Source organism: Cnephaeus nilssonii, assembly GCF_951640355.1.
Source record: "Cnephaeus nilssonii genome assembly, chromosome: 3".
Classification (NCBI taxonomy): Eukaryota; Metazoa; Chordata; class Mammalia; order Chiroptera; family Vespertilionidae; genus Cnephaeus; species Cnephaeus nilssonii.
In genome coordinates this window covers 408670-429985 of record NC_137074.1, presented here as the reverse complement: position 1 = coordinate 429985, position 21316 = coordinate 408670, and the positions used below count along the sequence as shown (strand labels likewise).

At 60.0% G+C, this 21316-nt stretch overlaps 1 protein-coding gene across 1 annotated transcript in view; it reads left to right on the top strand.

Annotated features, from left to right (window-relative positions):
• GRIK1 (glutamate ionotropic receptor kainate type subunit 1) overlaps positions 1-21316 on the top strand; it is a gene marked incomplete at its 3' end in the record, with an annotated part of 110483 nt that overhangs the window by 33247 nt on the left and 55920 nt on the right. The window contains exons 2-4 of the mRNA XM_079767440.1: positions 16114-16281; positions 18135-18392; positions 20437-20618. Coding sequence (XP_079623566.1) covers positions 16114-16281; positions 18135-18392; positions 20437-20618 — 608 coding nt within the window. The remainder of the gene's footprint in view (positions 1-16113; positions 16282-18134; positions 18393-20436; positions 20619-21316) is intronic.

Below are 21316 nucleotides of genomic sequence, written 5' to 3'. Positions count from 1 at the left end.
GGAGACGCTGCAGTCGAAGGAGAACGGGGGAGGGGCCAGGGGACCTGCTTATGTCCCAGGTTCACGTCCCGTGGGGACAGCCGCCCTCTGACCGTGAGCCTCGGACACGGGTCTCCTAGGCCATACGTGAGGAGCTCACGGCTGCTACGCGAGGATTTTGCATGTGACCCCTCAGCAGCGTTTCTGATGCGTCAGAGGAGCCTGGCCCTCACGTGGAATAAGCCACTTACCTTCTCGGATCTGAATTCTCCTCCGGAAACAGGTCTCTGCACCGCGGCGTCCTCCCGTCCTCACTAGGAAAGGAAAGACCATTTAGTCCAATTAACTCAATCCTCTCAGCCGTCACACACAGACACACGCCCACGGCGTTTTGTACGTTTTTTTATTTAAATATGTTTTATTGATTTCAGGGAGGAGGGAGGAGGGAAGAGGGAGAGAGAGAGAGAAGCATCCGTGATGAGAGAGAATCATGGACCAGCTGCCTCCTGCACGCCCCACACTGGGGATCGAGCCCGCAACCTGGGCCTGTGCCCTCACCGGGAATTGAACCCAGGACCCTTCAGTGTACAGGCCAACGCTCTATCCATTGAACCAACCGGCCAGGGCGCTGGACCATTATCCTTAATGCCCAGCTAAAGGTGGCATCGTCTTCTCTCAGAGAAATAAAATCACCCCAATTCAATGTCACAGGGAAACACTTGAAGATTTTTCTGACAATGGAACTGTCCCGAGTTTTTCCCCTAGCAGATGAACGTTAAATATTCACTCCTTGTCGATGTTCACGGATATAAGCGCACATTTGACAATATGGAGTCAGAGTTTATAATCGTATCTAACGCCTCGATGTTTGGTTACGTTCGAGGGGCAGTCGTGTAGTGAGTAAAACACCGTGGCCCGTGCGTAAGTCTGTTTGCTGATGGGGTCACAGTGAGGAGGCCTGTCGCTCCCCTGTCGTGGGAAGGCCCCGAGCTTCGGGAGGTGGCTGTTGTTGCGATGGCACACGCAAACTCTTTTCACCAGAAAGCATTGGGGGACGTGCGAACGGGCTGTTTGCTGGAGGTGCCTTCGCCTCCGTGGCGTCGGGCGTGTGTTTCTGAGACGTGCGCGCCCCAGGGCCGCGTGCAGAGGGGCCGCCGAGGGAAATGAGGTGAAGGCGCGGCAGCATCACGGGGCTTTGTTACCTGGTTTCTTCGGAGCAAAATCGCTCTTTCCTGAGCGACTCTTCTCCCTAACACGTCTCTTGATGGAGCGTTGGGACGGCTCTCGGTTCCACCGGCTTCACCTTCAGGGAGAAGACGCCCTCAGCCGCGAGGCCGCTGCCCACACTCCAGGTTCTCAGCCGAGTAACGCCCCCGTTCGCACACGTGTCTCCTGGGGTGTCCTCCCCGCCTCCCGCTGCCTGTCCACGGACAAGCCCTCAGGCCACGCCTTCTCCAGAAACGCCTGCTCTGCGCCCGACGCTCCTCCCACAGGTGATCCAGGCCTCCGGGAGCATAATTAGCATATTATCATGCTAATAATAATTATTATTAATCATATGAAAATAATTAATAATGAAGTAATATAATATAATGAAATATATATTTTTTCATTGTATGATATCATTTCATTATATTATTATCAATAATAATAATGACCCCACAGCGCTCCCCTCACTCCAGCGCCTGAGCTCAGAAGCGTTCCTCCTCCTCCTCTTGTTACGCCTTCGAGGGCTCCTGTGTTCCGGCTGCGAGGCCAGCCCCGGTCTTCTCACCGGCTGTGGACGTACAAAAGCTGCTCTCCCCTCGGCCTCTCCTCCGCCTCCCACGTCCCAAGGGCTCTCGCTCCAGTAAGCTGCTCTCCAGCTGGATCTCATGATCCTCAGCCGACGTGGACGCACCCACAGAGATGCAGCGCCATTGAGGCTGGTCCGGCTGCTCACCCCGCGATCCTGTCAAGGGTGCAACCGTGGCACGCAGACCGACGCCGGCCACGGAACGCGACAGTAGACGCACCGCCCGCCAGGTACTGCCCACAGGATGGATGGGGAAGCCGGGACGAGACCTGACTCACAGCCCACAGTCCAGTAGGAGGTACCACTTTGGGGGCCGGATGCCCCTTAGTCTTCATCCCACGCAGGGGGATTTATAGATCCCATCCTATAATATAACGTTTAGTTAAGAAATTCCTCGACACGCTGGCCTTCTTGTTGTGAATAATAGCAGTAGAATCCCCCCCTTGTTGTATCGAGTGCCTGTTCTCTACGATTTCGAGGATTAATGAGAATATGCTTTGAAATATTTCCTCGTGAATCCTCAAAGACCCTCCCACAGGAGATGTGCAGAAACGATTAAGGATGAAAACTCCTTGACCGAGGAGACCACGGGCCTGCCTAGTCCCCAGCGAGCATCAATGAAACTTTAAAGTCATAAAAAAAAATGCACAAATAAATGCTGATCTTGGCCGTGGCGTAGGGAAATGCCGATCTCCAAGCTGCGCTTCGGAACGGTGTCAGCGGGTTTTTATTCTGAACGTAATGGGGAGCAGACCTGGGCGGCGTGTCTTCTGGGGAGGCCTCATTTCGCGTTAACGGGGCTTTATTCTGGGAGCCTGTTTATCTGCCTTCCTCGGAGCTAGCTCTTCTTAATATGCAGGTTATTAAGTAGATTGTAATTCATCGTGCCGAGCATATCCGTGGCTTAATGATTCCTCCAGGAAGCATAGCTGATGAGCCGTAATTATTTCCCAGAAGTTGAAAGAATGATCAAACTTTAGCTCTCCTGTGCATGGAGGTGGCCAAGTGGAGACTTTTCCAAAAGGTGACACAGCTCTTAACAAAGGAATCATGCTTACCCGAGCTTTTACCTCGATTCCAAACGAACCCCAAAGGAGATCTTGGGCGGAGTGTGGGGACACGCACATCCAGTTTAGTAACACTGGGGTGCCCCTGGGTCCCCCCCCCCCCAGACAACCCTCCCCCGGGCAATGCAGCCTCCACAAGGTGTGGGCACCAGCAAGGCAGGCATGAAAGCAGCATGGCCAGCGGTGTGGCTCCGTGGTTGAGCGTCGACCTAGGAACCAGGAGGTCACAGTTCGATTCCCCGTCAGGGCACAGGCCTGGGTTGTGGGCTCAACCCCAAGCAGGGGGGCGTGCAGGAGGCAGCCGATCCATGGTTCTCTCTCATCATGGATGTTTCTCTCTCTTTCTCCCTCTCCCTTCCGCTCTGAAATCAATAAATATAGATAAATAGATAGATAGGTGGATGACAGAGGTATACAAACGTATTTTAAAAGGAGCATGAAAAGCACACACACTGAAGGTGATTTTCAAAACCAGAATGAGTCGCAGAGCCTGGTTGGGGTGGGTTCTCACATGTCAGAGCCTCTGGAGTCCCACCAATCGCAGCACCGACCCAGGCCCACGGGCGCGACGTGGCTGCGGCGTCTGGGGGAGAAGGTGTTTGTGTGAAGAAAAGGGAAGGAAGGGCCAGGCCAGCTGCTGAGGCCCGGGTGCCGCTGGGTCCACACGGAGTCCTTTCCACGGGCGGCTCCGGAGACGGCTCCACAGTCCTGGGGGGTCAGTGTTTGCGCTGTTTTACACACGAAATTACTTAGTCCAAGCAGTGCCTTCTGCAGACATTCACCCTAATTATTTCCTATGGGAGGAGGAAGAGGAGGGGAAGGAGGAGGAGGAGGGAGAGGAGGAGGGGAAGGAGGGGGAAGAGGAGGAGCGGGGAGAGGAGGAGGAGGAGGAGGAGGGAGAGGAGGAGGAGGAGGAGGAGGAGAGGGAGGAGGAGGAGGAGGAGGAGGGGGAGGAGGGAGAGGAGGAGGGGGAGGAGGAGGAGGAGGAGGAGGAGGAAGAGGAGGGGGAGGAGGGGGAGGAGGAGGAGGAGGAGGAGGAGGAGGAGGAGGAGGAGGAGGGAGAGGAGGAAGAGGAGGAGGAGGAGGAGGAAGAGGAGGGGAGGAGGGAGAGGAGGAGGAGGAGGAGGAGGAGGAGAGGGAGGAGGAGGAGGAGGAAGAGGAGGGGGAGGAGGAGGAGGAGGAGGAGGGAGAGGAGGAGGAGGAGAGGGAGGAGGAAGAAGAGGAGGGGGAGGAGGGAGAGGAGGAGGAGGAGGAGGGGGAGGAGGAGGAGGAGGAGGGAGAGGACAAGGGGGAGGAGGAGGAGCGGGGAGAGGAGGAGGAAGAGTCGACATACACAACCTGGGCTCCATGATCATGGGCATCAAGAAAAACACAGATCCGTGAAGGATTTGTTTGCAGAGACACGTCGGCGGCTCGGGAGTCTGGGAAGAGCTCTGAACACAGCAAAACCAGAGGGAGAGGGTCCCAGTCCTCTCGCAGCCCCAGACTTCTCTCCCAGGAGACGGTCCTGGGCCCTGACACCAGGAGCCGAGGAGGAAGACGCCGGAGACGGGTCCAGGTGCCTGTGATTCAAGCCTCCACCTGCAGCAGCCGCCGCCTCCACCTGAGCCCCTTAGAGCGAGCAGCGCATGCAGCCACGCAGCTTCCGGACAGACATCTAAACCCGAGCTGCCTCGTTTGCCTCCCGACAGGACAAGCTCGCACCTGCTGAATTCCGTTTACGTCGGTAGGAACTCAGAGACGACCTCGAGACCCATGCGAATACCCAGCTTTATGACAAGATTATTATGGTTATTTTTTGTTAATCCTCCCCTGAGGATAGTCTCCCCTGGCTTTTTAGGGAGAGTGGAAGGGAGAGGGAGAGACAGAGAGGAACATCGATGTGAGAGAGACGCATCGATTGGTTGCCTCCTGCACGCACCCAGCCCAGGGCCTGGGAGCCTGCAACTGAGGTACGTGCCCGTGACCGGCATCGAACCCGGGACCCTTCAGTCTGCAGGCCGACGCTCTATCCACTGAGCCACACCGCCCAGGGCACGACAAAGAAGATTTTGATTATGAAAGAGAATATTCAAATAATTGAGGTCGTTTCTGAGCATTTTCTATCGGCAAAAGTTAATGAAGTGAGGAAACTGCGACGACCCTTCTCAAGGTCAGTGACGGTGAAAGGTCAGCCGAGCACAGACTCCGTGGGCATCTGCTGTCCTGGGACTTACACGGATTCCTGCCACTAAACACGCGTGTGTCCGCGGGGCCGCTGGCGCCTATTGCCCCAGGTGTGTGGGTAGAACATCAGCTGGGCAGCCTGGTCTTCGGCCCTGCAGTCCCTCGGGCAGACACTAGGGGGCGCGAGAGGGCGCCGGGCCCAAGGCTGCCCTGTGGCTTCCCCTGGGTCACCTGCAGGACCTGGCGGCTCTGAGCGCACCTGAGGCACCTGAGAGGGACTCTCCTTGGCGCTCACCGAATTGAAGGCACGTTCTCTTCTCTCCGTGGAGGTGGGCTGAGCAGCCGGCCGGGAGGTCCCGCAGGGGGAGGGAGCCAGGAACAAACAGCGATTCTAATGGCCTTTCCTTCCGGCTCCGCCCGCACCTGCCTTCCCCAGGAGACACCCGAGAACCGGGCTCCATGCTCCGAGGAGCGGCCGCGGCACGAAGAGCTTTACCGTGACGAACAGGACAACACCGTGACTTGGAGACAGGATTTCGTGGTTCGCAGCTTTGCCACGACGGGCGCGGGACTGATCTCATCTCGTCAGCCTCGGACGCGATAACAGGAGAGGCTGCCATTCGCCATCTGTGGGGTCCTGGCAATGCCTTGCTCTTGTTCTGGAAATTCGATTCGCAAACAGTCGTTGCTCTCCGAGGGCCTGGCAGCAGGCGCGGTGCCAGGACCCCCAGTAAACACACTGTCTTTTTCCCTGGAGAGGACGTCAGACCTTATAACAACAGGAAGACGCGTGCCTGGGGAAGCGCGGCACGGAGCGGCACGTGGCGGGGAGATCTATGACGCGTGCTTACTCACACCCTCACTCACCCACGAGTGACGTGTTACCTGCCCCGTGCCAGGAGCCATACCAGTGCCGCATGCACGTTAGATAACGAGGCAGATCATGTCCCGCTCGCTGTAATCCGGAAGTCTACCCTGCACTGCCAAGGTCAACAAACCCGTCTCGGAACATCGCCGACGACTTAAGAACGTCTTGATCGTGTCGGCATCGGCCATCAGTCTCCATCGATTTGTCTTTTCTAAAACTTCGTTTGTGTTTTTACACTATTACAGACGTCCCTGTTTCTCCCAGCGAGACACCGGACAAGGGGTTGTTTTCCAAAATATATAAAGGACGCGTGCAACTCAACCCCAGGAAGACCACATCCAAATAAACAATGGGCTGAGGGCCCGGCCCAGCGGCTCACAGCTGAGCTGTGTCCTCAAAACCACGGTCGGTTTTTCTCCTGGGGCGGAGGGACGATGCTGACCTCAGGGACGCGGGTCTTACGTCCACCGTTTAAACCTGGAGGGTCTGTGGTCCATGACCCACTGGGGTCCCTGCCCACAGCCTCCAAGTTGCTGTAGAGTTTAACGCAACTTGATTGGAAATCACTCAACAGTGAACTCCAATGTCCAGCAGTAAAAACAGAAAGAAGAGCCCTGGCCAGTTTGGCTCAGTGGCTAGAGCGTCGGCCTACAGACTGAAGGGTCCCGGGTTCGATTCTGGTCAAGGGCACAGGCCCGGGTTGAGGGCTCGATCCCCAGTGTGGGGCGTGCAGGAGGCAGCCGATCCGTGATTCTCTCTCATCATTGATGTCTCTCTCCCCCTCTCCCTTCCTCTCTGAAGTCAATAAAAATGTATAACTTTAACCTGCAGCTGAAGAAAAGGGAACAACGCCGTGGCCACCAGCACTCTATCAGCCCCTGCGATCCCACAGCGTAAGGACAATGAGCTCTTTAACCATTAGCAGCTCCCGCAAACACCAACCTGCTCAGGCGGGGCCGCACGAGATGGCGTCCTCGTGGGAGCTGAGTGGAAATAAACACCCGGAATCGCCTGCCAGTCTCCGGGGGCACCGTGGTGGGTCCGAGACCTCGTCCCTTTTACCGCGGCCTCTTATCACCGTGGGGCCCGCTGGGCTCTCCTTCCCGCCGCCCTGTCACCGCGGAGCGTCTGCCGGGACGGGCCGGGGGCGTCCTCGTGGGCACTGGTGAGCGCAGCCGCATCCGAGTCCCGGGGGGCCGTCTCCCGCTCTCCCACGGAGCCACGCTCCTGCCGGGTCTCCCTCCGTCTGTGTGTCTGACTCCTGGCCACTCGCCGGCGGGGGAGGGACGGCTCCCACAGGAGTGAGGTGCGTGGATCCCAGGCCGACACGCCCAGCACAGCCGTGGAGACACCGACCGACCTCACGGAGGGGAGTGGGAGCCGCGAGCGCGCCGCGGGGGACCGCTGCCGTGGCCGCGGGGAACGGCGTCTGGTGACCAGATGAAGGGCGATGCTCGTCTGCGGTTTCTCTCCGGCTCCCACTCCGGAAAGTGCGCTGAATAGAAATAAAAAGGAAACACTCCTGACGCGTCAGCACAACAAGAAATGCCGGGTTTGAGGGCGAGGCGGTCTGGACGGGCGCTGATGATGTAAATGTGTGCCCTTTCTGGAAACCGAGCTGTTTACCGACATGGTTCCAGCTGCTTCCCTCCCGTTTGTTGGCCTCGGCCGCGTCTCTGCCTCGTAAAGAGGGGGAGACACCCGGGGGAGGGGGGGGCCTTAGGGAGGGGGTCTGCATCCCGAGGTTTAGCCCAGGGCGAGTGGAGGCAGGGCCCCGAGGAAGAGAGAAACGTGACTGAAATTGACCAGGTGAGATGGACAGGCGTTTTGTTCTGAGCGGTCAGTGGGGGCAAACGCTCAGCCCCTCGTTCAGGAGACGAAGAGCAAGAAGGGGGGGGGGGTCTACTCTGCCCAACGCACCTGTCACACCCCTGGCCTTCCCTGAGCTGGGGGAGGGGTGACCCCTGGCCTTCCCTGAGCTGGGGGAGGGGTGACCCCTGGCCTTCCCTGAGCTGGGGGAGGGGGTGACCCCTGGCCTTCCCTGAGCTGGGGGAGGGGGTGACCCCTGGCCTTCCCTGAGCTGGGGGAGTGGTGACCCCTGGCCTTCCCTGAGCTGGGGGAGGGGGCTCTGAGCTAGTCATTTCCCGGACACGAGGCTGTGGGTTCTCTAACCACAGCTCAGCTGCTTCCAGGAGCCGGGGCTCAGGCCACGTGTCCACGTCCCTCCCAGCGGCTGTGCAGCCCCGTCCACGTGGAAGTGGAAGTCAGTCTTTTCATTGCTCCCTCGGCCTCCAGGAGGGCTCCCCCGGCTCTGAGCACCTGCACCCTCTCCCCTGCACCCCCTCCCCTGCACCCCCTCACCTGCACCCTCTCCCCTGCACCCCCTCCCCTGCACCTCTCACCTGCACCCCGTCTCCCCCGCGCTCACGGCCTCCCAGGCCCCCGGCCGGCGGCTTCTCTTCCCAGCATGCCCCTCTCCAAGGTGTCTCCCGGCTTCCTCCTCCATTGCCCGCAGGTGTCTCCTCACGTGTGGCCTTTCCACCTGGGACCACGGCACACGATCCAACGAGAACCCTCTTCCCGAGGGACACCCCTCCCCGCGCCGCGCCTGCTCCGCTCGCTCCCGCTCCTACACACACGGAGGCTCGGCCTGCCCCCTCACTACACGCAAACGCTCACTACACGCAAACGCTCACTACACGCAAACGCTCACTACACGTAAATGCTCACTACATGCAAACACTCACTACATGTAAACGCTCACTACACGCAAACGCTCACTACACGCAAACACAAAGGGCAGGGACTGCTCTCAGGTGCTCACTGCCGTGTCGTTACCGGCCCGTGTTCCTCGGGGGCGGAGGAGCTGCCAGCGGTTCCGTGGACGAGGGAGCGGCGAGGGCACACGCTGGCCCCACGCGTCCCCGGGAACCTTCTGAGCGATCACTAGGGCGAAGGAAGGGCCGTCCCCGGGCGCCTCCCGAAGGCGCGGGCCCTGCAGGGAGAGGCTGTAGTCCCGTGCGGCAGCCGAGCCCTGGAAGTCCCCAATCACGCGTGTGTGTGAGCATCTCCGTGACCGGCCACCGAACCGATGGAGCCCCTGAGACCCCTCCCCTGCCCTGCACTCCCCGCCCCGGGATGGGCCGGCCAAGGGGGGGATGAGAGCCGCGGGCTAAGGAGGCAAGCGTGAGCAAGTCACTGAACACACTGAAACCCAAAGGAAGGACGAATTAATTCTGTCGTGAGGAGGAATGCATGGCCCCCACGGCTGGGCCACCCGACGTCACGGCGCCTCTCAAGACTGTCCGTGCGTATCCATTAGCGGCTACACCTGCGAGAGAGCGTCACGGAGAATCGATAAACAAACAGGAGTCGCTCCCCCAGGGAGCCCACGGACCTTCCGTTTGCCACGGGCTGGACCCTTTGGAAATCGGTGGCATTTGCGTAAGACGAGTAGCCCCCGCTCCTTGCACCCCAAGTCACCCTGGAGTGCTGACACCTTTGGGAAGAGCGGGCCTCCGAGGATTCGGGCCCATTCCCTGGCTTCACCTGCCAGGACGGACGCGCCCCACGCCCTCTGACTAACGAGCGCCGCGAGGCCCCGAGATTAACGAGAGCACCCGGCGGACTGCGTCCGAGCCGGGCTGGCTGCTGCGCTGGAAGGTGGTCTTTAAGTGCCTGCTGGAGCGACGGCGTCATAAATATGCCTTTAAAGTGGGATTTAAACGGTCGGGAGGCCTCACCCCTTCGCCCAGGAGGAGGCACGAGGCATTGACGTTGGCTCGGCGGCTGCAGAGAGCGGGTCCGGAGCCAGGGAATGCGCTTCTGTCGGGGTGTGAGGGCGTGAGGGCGTGAGGGCGTGAGGGTGTCCTTATTGGAAGCCAGGCCAGGCCTCCATTGATGCCTCCGAAGGCACTTTTGTCCCGGGGTTCGGGGGGTGGGGGTGGGGGAGGACAGTGATTTCTGTGCATGAAGCTCTCAGACCCGGGGGATCGGGCTCACATTCCTGGTGAGATGGGGGTTTTGCTGTGGGGGCGCTGCGTGCAGGCTGGGCGGCAGGGGCCTCGGGGAGCAGCCGGGTTCGGTCAGTGGGGGACAGTCTAGGCCAGTGGTCGGCAAACTCATTAGTCAACAGAGCGGCAAACTGCGGGAATGGGGGGCCCTCGGTAGGAGGGGTCTCACTGGACTGGGAGGAGCTCACGGCACCTGCAGCCACAGGGCTGGGAGCTCCGTCAGGGGTGTGACCTCTCGGCAGCGAAATGAAGGGACACAGAAGGAGGTGCCGTTTAACAGTGAAAACAGCCTCAGAGCTGAGTCTCAGCCGTTAAAGCAGTCGCTCCTGATGGAAGGAGGTGGGCGGCCTCTGGTCACAAAAGGGTTGAGCTCCGACACCTTTTAGGGGAAAGTTTAACAAATGCAATCACACTTCTTCAATCCTCACCTGAGGGTATTTTCCCATTGATTTCTAGGGAGAGTGGGAGGGAGGGACGAGGGGGGGGAGAGAAACACATCCATCATCTGCCTCCCTCAGGCGCCCCGACCAGGCTGGGAACCTGCAGCCGAGGTCCATGCCCTTGACTGGGAATCGAACCCGCAACCCTTCGCCTCACAGGCTGGCGCTCTAACCACTGAGCGAACCGGCCAGGGCACAACACAGGCCTGAAACGCACGAGGAAGCCTGTGGGGATCGTCTCTGAGCTGTGACTGGCCGCCCGTCCCACGTGGGGCTGTGCGGCCGGCGCGTGGATCACGCTATGAAAGCCGCGAGCCGAGCTGTGCCCTCCGCAGCACGTCTGTCTGTCTGTCTGTCTGTCTGCCTCCTTTTTCCCACCGGAAGCTTCTCGTTCCGCTTACGAGCTGCCAAGTGCCACTGGAGGTAAAATCAGGGAATCTGAGGAGGCCCTGGATTCATAACCTTTATTTTCACTGCCTCCTGGTTTCCTAAACTGTTTCTAAATCCGCTCGGTCTTAGGTCTTAGAGCTGAATCGCACAGAATCGAATTTTCAACACGTAAGGGGACTCGGCACACCCTCCAGATGTGTGACAAGTGTTACCGGAGCCGCGGGCAGCAGGCACTTTATTTAACGTTCCTCAGCCTGATGCTAAGGCAGGCAGCACACACCAGCAGGGGCTCCAGTGAGTGTGCGTTGACACTGAAACGGAAATACCGGAGACCTCCTGTGTCTGGCATGTCCTGTGACAGAGGAATATCTCATAACTCAGAAACCTCTGCATTAGAAACAAACCCTGCTCTTTAATCCTTTAACGGGATTTAAAATATGACCCAGGTGAAGACTGACGATCAGATAGGCACTATCTCCTCACCCGGCCCATGTGGGAGGGTGGAGGGTGGGCGTCCTCACCCGTTATTAGTGGAAATAAAGGTGGAGGCGGCTGCTGCTGCAGGTGGTCACTGAAAATTCTTTGCTCCTGTGTGCCGCGGTCCTGCCCAGTGCTCGCACCCACTGCCAGGACCGGAGCCCCGGCTCGCACCCCCTGCTGGCGCCTGGTTCCAGTCTCGGTCCCTCAGTGCCATCAGCATCAGCGGGTGCAAGGGGCGGCTGCCGGGCCTGATCGCCCCTGAGGGCTTTTCCACCTCCCCCTGCTCCTGAGGGGCAATCGGGGCAGCAGCCGCCACTCACACCCACTGCAGGTGCTGGCCCCAGTCACTCCATGCTGTCAGCGGGTGCAAATGGGGCCGGCGCTGTCAGCGGGCGCAAGTGGGGCGAGCGGTGGTGGCGGGAGTGGGGCCACCGGCAGACAGGGGGCCGGGGCCAGGCGGGGGCGAGGAGGAGGGGCCGAGACCCACCCCTGTGCCCACCGCAGCCTTGTGGCCCACAGTTCCTTTCAAGATGCATGAATTCATCCACTGGGCCCTTAGTTTTGTTATAAAAGGGGGGAAGCTCAGATCGCGGGCCGTCTTGATGCAAGAATTATGCGGTGGGTCCTCTGGGAGACCTCTCAGGTCACCGGGTCCCCGGGAGCGTGAGCTCACTGGGCGTGGGATGGAGGGACTCGCCTGCGCAGAAGCTGTCGTCCGAGGGAAGTGGACTCGCTGCGGCTGTGAACTGCGGTTCTGGAGGGAGTGGAGCCCGTGAGGCCGGAGGGGAGACAGCGTCTCTGAGACCCACGTCCTCCTCGTCGTCTCTGAGGCCGGGGGACGTTTGAAACCCAGCGTTTTAAGTTCTTCTGAGTTTACAGAAATGTTTACTCCTCCAAAGAAATGTAAGCTGATGAGCATGAACGTACAAACTGCTCTTTCTCTCCGACTCAGAACAGCGATGTTTTGGATGGGAAATCCCGCTTCAGGACCGTGCCTTGTCACCTGACTTCTCCTTCTGGAGCACAGAGAGGAACCGGTGATTTCCGTGGGTGTGAAGACCCCACACCCTCTTCTCTCTCTGTGACGTGATAGCTATTCCCCCCCAGCAGGACCCCCCATTACTTGTTCATTGTATTTATTTATTAGAGGCCTGGTGCACGAAATTCGTGCACTCGGGAGGGGTCCCTCAGCCTGGCCTGTGCCCTCTCGCTGTCTGGGACCCCCTCAGGGGATGTCCACCTGCCGGCTTAGGCCCCATCTCCCCTGAGGATCAGGCCTAAGCTGGCAGTCGGACATCCCTCTCGCCGTCTGGGGCTCTCTCAGTCTGGGACCCCTCACTCCTTACCGCCCGCCTGCAGAGGAGGCGGAAGAGGCACTGACCACCAGAGGGCAGCTCTTGCATTGAGCGTCTGTCCCCTGGTGGTCAGTGTGTGTCATAGCGACCTGTCGTTCTGCCGTTTGGTCGATTTGAATATTAGCCTTTTATTAGATAGGATTATTATTGACGTATAATTGACACGCAGACCCTAGCAGCTTCAGGTGGACATTATAGTGATTTGATGGTTAGGAACATGATGTAATGATCTTCTTAGTCTGTCACCATGAAATTAATACAATATTATTGGCTGTCTGTGCTCACACCCCAGGACTCGTTTGTTTTATAAACGGAAAGTTGTGCCTCTCGATCCCCTTTGCCTAGCTCCCTGGCCTCCAACCCTTCCCCGCTGACCAGTTTGTAATGACCAGTGTGGTTCTTGTGCCTATGAGGCCATTTCTGTTTGATTTTGTTCATTTTCTTTCTTAGATTCTGCATGTAAGTGAGGTCATACAGTATTTGTCTTTTGGCATCTGACTTATTTTACTTCACATAGTACCCTCTAGGCCCATCTATGTTGTCATGAACAGCAAGACTTCATTCTTTTTTAAAAAATATATTTTTATTGATTTCAGAGAGGAAGGGAGAGGGAGAGAGATAGAAACATCAATGATGAGAATCATGGATCAGCTGCCTCCTGCACGCCCCCTACTGGGGATCGAGCCTGCAACCCAGGCATGTGCCCTGACCGGAATCGAACCGTGACCTCCTCCTGATTCATAGGTCAACGCTCAAACACTGAGCCACGCCGGCCAGGCAAGACTTCATTCTCTTCTATGGCTGAGTCATATTCTGTTGTATGTGTATGTAAGACATATGTGTGCATTCTTCTAACATGTAGGTGCTTTCATATCTTGGTTATTGTACACAACACCGCCACGAACATAAGGGGCCTACGTCTCTCTGAATTGGTGTGTTTGTTTTCTCTGGGTAAACACCCAGAAGTGGAATTGCAGGATCGTAAGGCAGTGCTATTTTTAATTTTCTGAGGAAACGCCATGCGGCTTTCCACAGAGGCTGCACCAGCCCGCACCCCCACCAGCGGTGCACGCGGCTCCCTGTCCTCCACGTCCTCGCCCACGCTCGTTGTTGGTTGATGTGCTGATGGCAGCCGCTCTGACTGGGGCCAGGTGGCATCTCACTGTGGCCTTAGTTTGCATTTCCCTGATGATCGGTGAGGATGAGGATCTTTTCATCCACCTGTTGGCCATCTGTCTATCTTCTTCGGAAAAAAATGCCTGCTCAAGTCCTCGGCCCACTTTCTAATCGGGTTGGTGTGTGTTTTCAGTCCTGAGTTGTGCGGATTATTTAAACGTTGGCCCCTCGGGGAAGGTATGGTGTGCAGATGTCTTCTCCCAGTCAGGAGGTGGCCTGGTCCTCCTGTTGATGGCTCCCTGGGCTGTGCTAACGCTTTTTTCTGTGATTTAGTCCCTGAGGAAACCGGTTCATAAAGCTGCTGCTAAGACAGGTCCAGGAGCCACCGCCTCTGTTTTCTTCTGGAAGTTCTACGGTGTCAGCTCTACGTTCAGGTCTTAAATGCACTTTGAATTTATTTTGTAAACGTGGCGAGATGGTGTTCCGTTTCCCAAGAGCCACTTACTGGGGGGACTGTCTTCCCCCCACTGCCTGTCCTTGGCTCCTTTGTCAAACACTCATTTGCCGTGTACACGTATAGCAGTACACGCGGGCTCCTTCCCGGCTCTCTGTGCTGTTCCGTCGATCTGCGTGTCTGTTTTCACGCCAATACAGTTCAGCATCGGCTACAGTTTTGGGGTCTAGTTTGAAATCGGGGGCTGGGATCCCCCAGCTTAGTTCTTTTTCAAGATTGCTTTTGCTATTGGGGATTTTCCGTGGTTCCTTACGGGGTCCTTTGCTCTCGTTCTTGGAGAGGTGGCAGTGGTGTTTCGTGGAATTGCACTGAGCCTGTGGGTGGTTTGGGGTGAGATGGACATTAATGATACGAACCCTCCCTATCCATGAGCATGGTATATGCCATTTACTTCTGTCACCTTCCGTTTCTTCCATCAACGTCAGACAAGATGGTGCAGGCGTAATTTTGCAGGTGTGAGTATGCGAATCATAAGAATTTATTCCTGTGTTATTATTATTAATTACTAGAGGCCCAACACACGAAATCGTGCACAGGTAGGGTCCCTAGGCCTGGCCTGTTATCAGGGCCAATCAGGTTCCCCGCCTGCCCGCCTCCTCCTTCCCTCGCTCTCTCCCGGTCGAACTTCCGAGGGGACACTTTGCATCCAGCCTGTTCTATACGTACCAGCATCTACAGACAGATGGCACTGCTTTCCTGGGAACACCTGCAAACCCCCTGTGCCCGCCCTGAGTCCAGAGAGTCGGCAGTTCCCGGCCCACTGGCCCATCTCTCGGGCGAGGAAGTGTGTGAAGAGCAGCCTGCGTTACACGGATCCACAGTCCATGGGCACCGGCTGACATGTGTGTGGTTTTTCAAAGGAAGTTGGGAACATCGGTGCCGCGGGCGGGAGCCAGAGGGAGGGCAGTTAGGAGCTCTGCTCCGTGCCCTGTGCCTGCTGACAGCCGGCTCGGCGGGCGGTTAAGGGGCATTGGCGATGGGCCGCGAGCGAACCCCAACTGCCTGCACCCACCTCAGCGCCGAGCAGACTCAGAGCCGGGATCGTCGGGCTCCGAGGCCGGCGTTCTGTGTTTGCCTGTGACGAGCGTCATGTCCAAGGCAGGAGAGCAGCCCCTGATCCTGCTCAGTGGAGGGACATATTTCGCCGGAGACGGGGTGCTTCGGAGCAGGACTGCAGGGTCTCCAGAAACCAGACAACAAGCAAAAGCAGGCGGCGCTCCGAGCGGCCCGGGCCCTTCGGGAGGTGTTAGCATCAGACCCCGGAGTTCTGGGCCACCATTCTGAAACCCTCCGTGTGGGGCTCATGGGGACCCCTCGGCTCTCTGCAGCCCCCCGTCTCCCCCCCCCCCCCCGGATCCAGCAGGTATGCCTCCGAGTGCAGGAGCTTGGCTCTCAGGAGACGGCTCAGGGTGTGTTCAGGCGACCGCAGCGAAATGCAGGTGCAAACGGCAGAATCGCTGTCTCCATCCCCCGGCGCCCATCCCACGGGACGAACTACACGGCCCACATTGGCCATCCGGGATGTGAAGTCGTGAGCACACACCGGGGGGTGGACCGTGGACCCGCCCAGCTCACGTGCTGCTCGGCGTGAACACGGGGCTGGGACCGGCCTGAGCACGCCTGCCTTTCTTCTTTGTTCGAATCGTTTATATTCTTCTCTTTGAAAAACACACGTGGCCCCAGCCAGGTCGCTCAGTGGGTAGAGCGCCGGCCTGCGGACCAGAGGGTTCTGGGTCCGATTCCCGGTCAGGGCACAGGCCCGGGTTGCAGGCTCGATCCCCAGTGTGGGGCGTGCCGGAGGCAGCGGATCCGTGGTTCTCGCTCCTCGTTGATGTCTCTCTCTCCCCGTCTCCCTTCCGCTCTGAGATCAATAAAAACGTGTTTAAAAAGCCGTGGACACGGGGACTCACCCACCTCCTTCCTCCCGCAGGCGGCGTTTTCGAAGCGGCGGAGAACGAGCCTGCCAACGTGGAGGAACTAGCCTTCAAGTTCGCCGTCAGCAGCATCAACAGGAACCGCAGCCTGATGCCCAGCACCACCCTCACCTACGACATCCAGAGGACCGCCCCCTTCGACAGCTTTGATGCCTCGCAGAGAGGTACCACGCTCACCCGTCCGAACGCCTCCGGGTGAGGGGTCTGCTCAGGTCCCTCCATGCCGCCGTGGCCATCGTGTGCGGAGGGCCCGCGGGGGCCCGGGGTGCGGGGTCACCCTCCTGAGGGAGGTGCCCGGCTGCGCGTCCCTCCACTCAGCTCGCCCCTCGCCCCCGGCCCGTGAGGAGCCGGCTCGGCTGTGAGTGGACACGTCAGGCGGGCCCCGCCTCCGCCCGAAGCCGAGGCCCCGTGTGAACGCGGGCGGTGCCGGCAGAGGAGGCACGTGGCAGGCCCTCCCCGAGCGGCGACGCCCACGACAGGTCCCCGCCTCCATCTCACGGGCTGCAGACCCCGGGGCTCCCCAGCACCCCCTGACTCCCTGTGACCCCTTCCCACAAGGTCCTGGCGACAGGAAGGTGACAGACACTGAGCCATGTTGTCGGGTCAGATCCCAATCTCCACAAAAACGGTAAAATCGGGGAAACACGAACAAATACACAAAGCGGAGAACCTGGGGTCACAGAAGTTGGTGTGCTCTCCGCGTGCCCCAGTGTGGAACGCGGAGCCACACACGAACACGGGAATCAGTTAGGATTGGAATTAAATGAATAGAAGATGAAACCCGTGAGGACACCCTCTGCATCTGCTCTCTTGATTCTCTTCTGCCTTCGGACAGAATCGTCTGTAAGACGGAACCTAATTCCTACCAGACGCCGAGGTTTCCCTCCCGGGAAGAGCCGGGGGGGGGGGCCTGTTTCGGGGTCGGCTGACACCAGAGAGGACTCGGAAACACGGTCACATTTTTAAATGTTTTTATTGATCTCAGAGAGGAAGGGAGAGGGAGAGAGAGACGCATCCATGACGAGAGGGAATCGTGGATCGGCTGCCTCCTGCACGCCCCACACCGGGGATGGAGCCCACAACCCGGGCACGTGCCCTGACCGGGAATCGAACCCGGACCTCCTAGTTCACAGGTCGGCGCTCGCCGGCCGGGCCATAAATTAATTTGTAAACACACGTCGACTTGGTTTCAGGCTGCACCCTGGCTGGTGTGGCGCGGAGAGGCCTGGCCGAGCTGGGCCTGGCGTCTCCGTTCTGACATCCGCGGGCGGGCGCAGCGTCCCCGACGCCCTGTAGGCGGTGCCACTCCTTATCCGGTGACTCGTGGGGGGTCGGCACCGCGGTGCTCTCTGCCCGTTTCCTGAAGGGGCCAAAGCGCCTGCAGCCGCTCCTGGGGCCACGCGGCCACCGTCGCTGCCACTGCAGGTGACACCCCCTCACCCGGCGTTCGCTCCGCGAAGGGCTGTGGACGAGCTGGAGGCTACTGGTGGCCCCAAACCAGGCCAGGGGTTTACACTCCACCTATGCCCGGCCGGCGGGGCTCAGTGGGTGAGCGTCAACCTAGGAACCAGGAGGTCAGGGTTCGATTCCCGGTCAGGGCACAGGCCCAGGTTGCGGACTCCATCCCCAGTGAGGGGTGTGCAGGAGGCAGCCGATCCATGACTCTCTCACATCATCGATGTTTCTCTCTCTCTCTCCCCCTCTCCCTTCTTCTCTGAAATCATTAAAAATATTTTTTTAAAAGACAGACTCCACCTGATGAGCCGTGAGGATGCGAGGCCAGGGTCAGGTGACCTGCAGGCGCCGCCCTGTGGTGCTCCTTGCCGGCCCTGCGTTCCCGTCCCTGACCTCGGGGCTCAGGGTCTGGGACTCTGGGGGCTGGTGTGAGCCTGCAGGTGGCGGGGAAGCCGGAGGGGGGCGGTGAGAGGGAATTCACAGGAATTCACAGCTCTCTCTCCCTCTCTCTCTCTCTTTCTTTCTCTCTCTCCCTCTCCCTCTCACCGCCCCCTCCCCCCAGCCTGCGACCAGCTGGCCCTGGGCGTGGCCGCGCTCTTCGGCCCCGCGCACAGCCCCTCGGTCAGCGCCGTGCAGTCCATCTGCCAGGCCCTGCAGGTCCCCCACATCCAGACCCGCTGGCAGCACCCCTCGGCGGACGCCCGAGACGCGTTCCACATCAACCTGCACCCCGACCCGGCGGCCGTCGGCAGGGCCGTGCTGGACCTGGTCCTCCACTTCGCCTGGCGGGCCGTGACCCTGGTGTACGAGGACGGCACAGGTAGCTCCCGTGCACGCGGACGGGCCCCTGGGCCTTCTGGGCCTCGCCCACAGCGGGCGGCACGAGCGTCTCCCCCAGGAGGCTGGGGAGCTCTGACTTGGGAACGCGCCGGCGAGCAATCCAGTCCCTGTGGGGAGTGATCTCTTCATCACCAACCTCAGGAGGGTCTTTAAAAGGAAATACCACCTTTGATACAGATGTTATCTAGTCAGAATATTAAAGATGTCGCTCCATATGCCCAATGGTTAGGTCTGGGCCCGGGACCCCGTTCCCTAAGGAATGCCGAGGGGGTTCAGACGCCCACAGAGGGCGGCTCTGACCTGTAGCAGCGTTTCCTTCCTCATGTGCCTTCCACCGCCCAACCGGCGGCGCGGTGCGGCTCCGGCTCTTCCCAGCGCGGGGGGAGGGGGAGGGAACGCCTGTGTGATCTCACAGCCACAGGTTTGCCTTATTCTTTGTTTTCTAATGTTTTTATATATTTCTTAGAGAGAGAGGGAGGGAGAGGGACAGAGAGACGGAAACATCGATGAGAGAGGAACCTCGCCGATCGGCTGCCTCCTGTACGGCCCCCACCGGGCATCGAGCCTGCAATCAAGGAAGGTGCCCTTGACCAGAATCGAACCCGGGACCCTTCAGCCCGAGGGCCGGCGCTCTATGCCCTGGGCCACGCCGGGCAGGCGGCCTTTTCTTTAGAAAGATGGGAACTTGGGGGGAGCTGTGACGATGGACCAGGAGGTCCTGCACCCCTCCCTCTAGACCCGGGCTCCCTGGCGGCCTCGCGGCCCCGTGCTCTGTGGTTCTCTCGTCACGAAAACAGCTGCCAGGACTCGGATGACGCGCAGCAGGTTGTCCCCACGAGAAAGATGTGACGACACGGTGACCCCTGAGCACACAGCGTGCGTCCTGAGAGAGGACCTGCCGCTGTGGCCGCACGACAGTTACCAAACGCAGAGCACGCAACGCCGCCCCCCCCACCCCCGGCCCCTGTGGCTCAGGGGCTGAGCATCGACCTATGAACCGGGAGGTCAGGGTTCGATTCCCGGTCAGGGCCCAGGCCCAGGTCGTGGGCTCCATCCCGTGGGGGGCGGGCGGGAGGCGGCCGGCCAATGATTCTCTCTTCACTGATGTTTCTCTGCCTCCCTCCTTCTCCCTTCCTCCCTGGAATCAATAAAAACATATTTTAAAAAACAAAAGACCGTGCCGCCCACCGTCCCCCTCGTGGGCAAGCACGCCTTCCCGCCGCCTGGTGGCCGCGCACCCCCCGCCCTCACAGGAGTGGGCGCACAGGCTGTCATCACGTCGTCTCTGACGCATCCGAGAACGGACCCCCACGTCCACGCGCCGCCCTGTCAGAGGAGGGGAGCCCTCGGGAGGTTCTGGGGCGAGGACTCCATCACTTAGGGCCGCCGACGCCTCGGCGGCAAACCCGTCCCCGAGACCCTGGGGGCCGCGGGTTCACGGCCCGAGAGGTCCCGCCCCCGGGCTTGTTGGGGGCGGGTGTTCCCTGTCCCACGGCAACTTCCTGTTTACACCCGTGTGGGGGCACAGGCGTCACTTGTTAAAGGTGTGGGGTGTCGGCTGCAGACTGGGGAGGAGGATTGCACCCCAACGCATTCCTGGTGCGCTGGGAAGAGTGCGCCTCCCGCCACGCGGCCCCCACACGCGGCCACGCAGGCCCCACACGCAGCCACACGGCCCCCACACGTGGCCACGCAGGTCCCACACGCAGCCACACGGCCCCCACACACAGCCACACGGCCCCCACACGTGGCCATGCAGGCCCCACACGCAGCCACATGGCCCCCACATGCGGCCACACGGCCCCCACACACAGTCACATGGCCCCCAAATGCAGCCACATGGCCCCCAAACGCAGCCACACAGCCCCCACACGCAGCCACATGGCCCCCACACGTGGGCACGCAGTGTATCCGCCACGGGCAGGGGGACCACAGGCGAGCCGTCAGCGTGTCACTGGCCGGGCTCTGGCTGCCGGGGGGACGGTGCGCGTGGCTGGAAGGAACCCCGTCCTCTGTCCTCGCAGGTCTGATCCGCCTGCAGGAGCTCATCCAGGCCCCCTCCCGGCACGACCTCCGGCTCAGGGTGCGGCAGCTGCCCCCTGGGACCCAGGACGCCAAGCCGCTGCTCCAGGAGATGAAGCGCGCCCGCGAGGTCCACGTGATCTTCGACTGCTCCCTGGAGACGGCCGCCCGGGTCCTGAAGCAGGTGAGGGGGCGTGGGGGGGGGGACACGCGTTTCTCTCTCCCGGGATCGCGTCCGGCCGCCCCGCAGCCTGAGCATCAGCCGCCCCGAGGTGGGAGGTTGCCCTTCAGACCCTTTAGGGAGCCAGGGTCCTCTCTCTCCCCCTCCTTGTCTCTCTCAAATCACTTTTTAAAAGAATGTAAAATGGCCCTGGTGCTGCACCTCCTGGTTTAAGGCGGGTGCGGGTGCGGGTGCGGGTGCGGGTGCGGGTGCGGGTGAGGGTGAGGGTGCGGGTGCAGGTGCGGGTGAGGGTGCGGGTGAGGGTGCGGGTGTGGGGGGGTGTGAGGGGGTGTGGGTGTGGGGGGTGCGGGTGAGGGTGAGGGTGCAGGTGCGGGTGAGGGTGAGGGTGCGGGTGAGGGTGGGGTGGGGGTGGGGGTGAGGGTTAGGGTTAGGTGTGGGTGCGGGTGTGGCGACTGACGGGGGTTGTCCTCTGGCGACCAGGCGGGCTCGGCGGGCCCCCATGGACCCCCTCTCCCCCAGGAGCGGGTGTTGATGGGAAGACCCGGGACGTCTGTTCTGGTCAAAACAAGGCCACGTGCTCCGTGCGAGGTGGTTGCACCTGCCCCACGAGCCCCGTGCAGGCGCCGGTAGGAACCAGGGTGAGCCCCACCCACGGGTGTGCCAGCGCCTCTGGGAGGAGGGGAGCGGACGTGAGGGTCCTG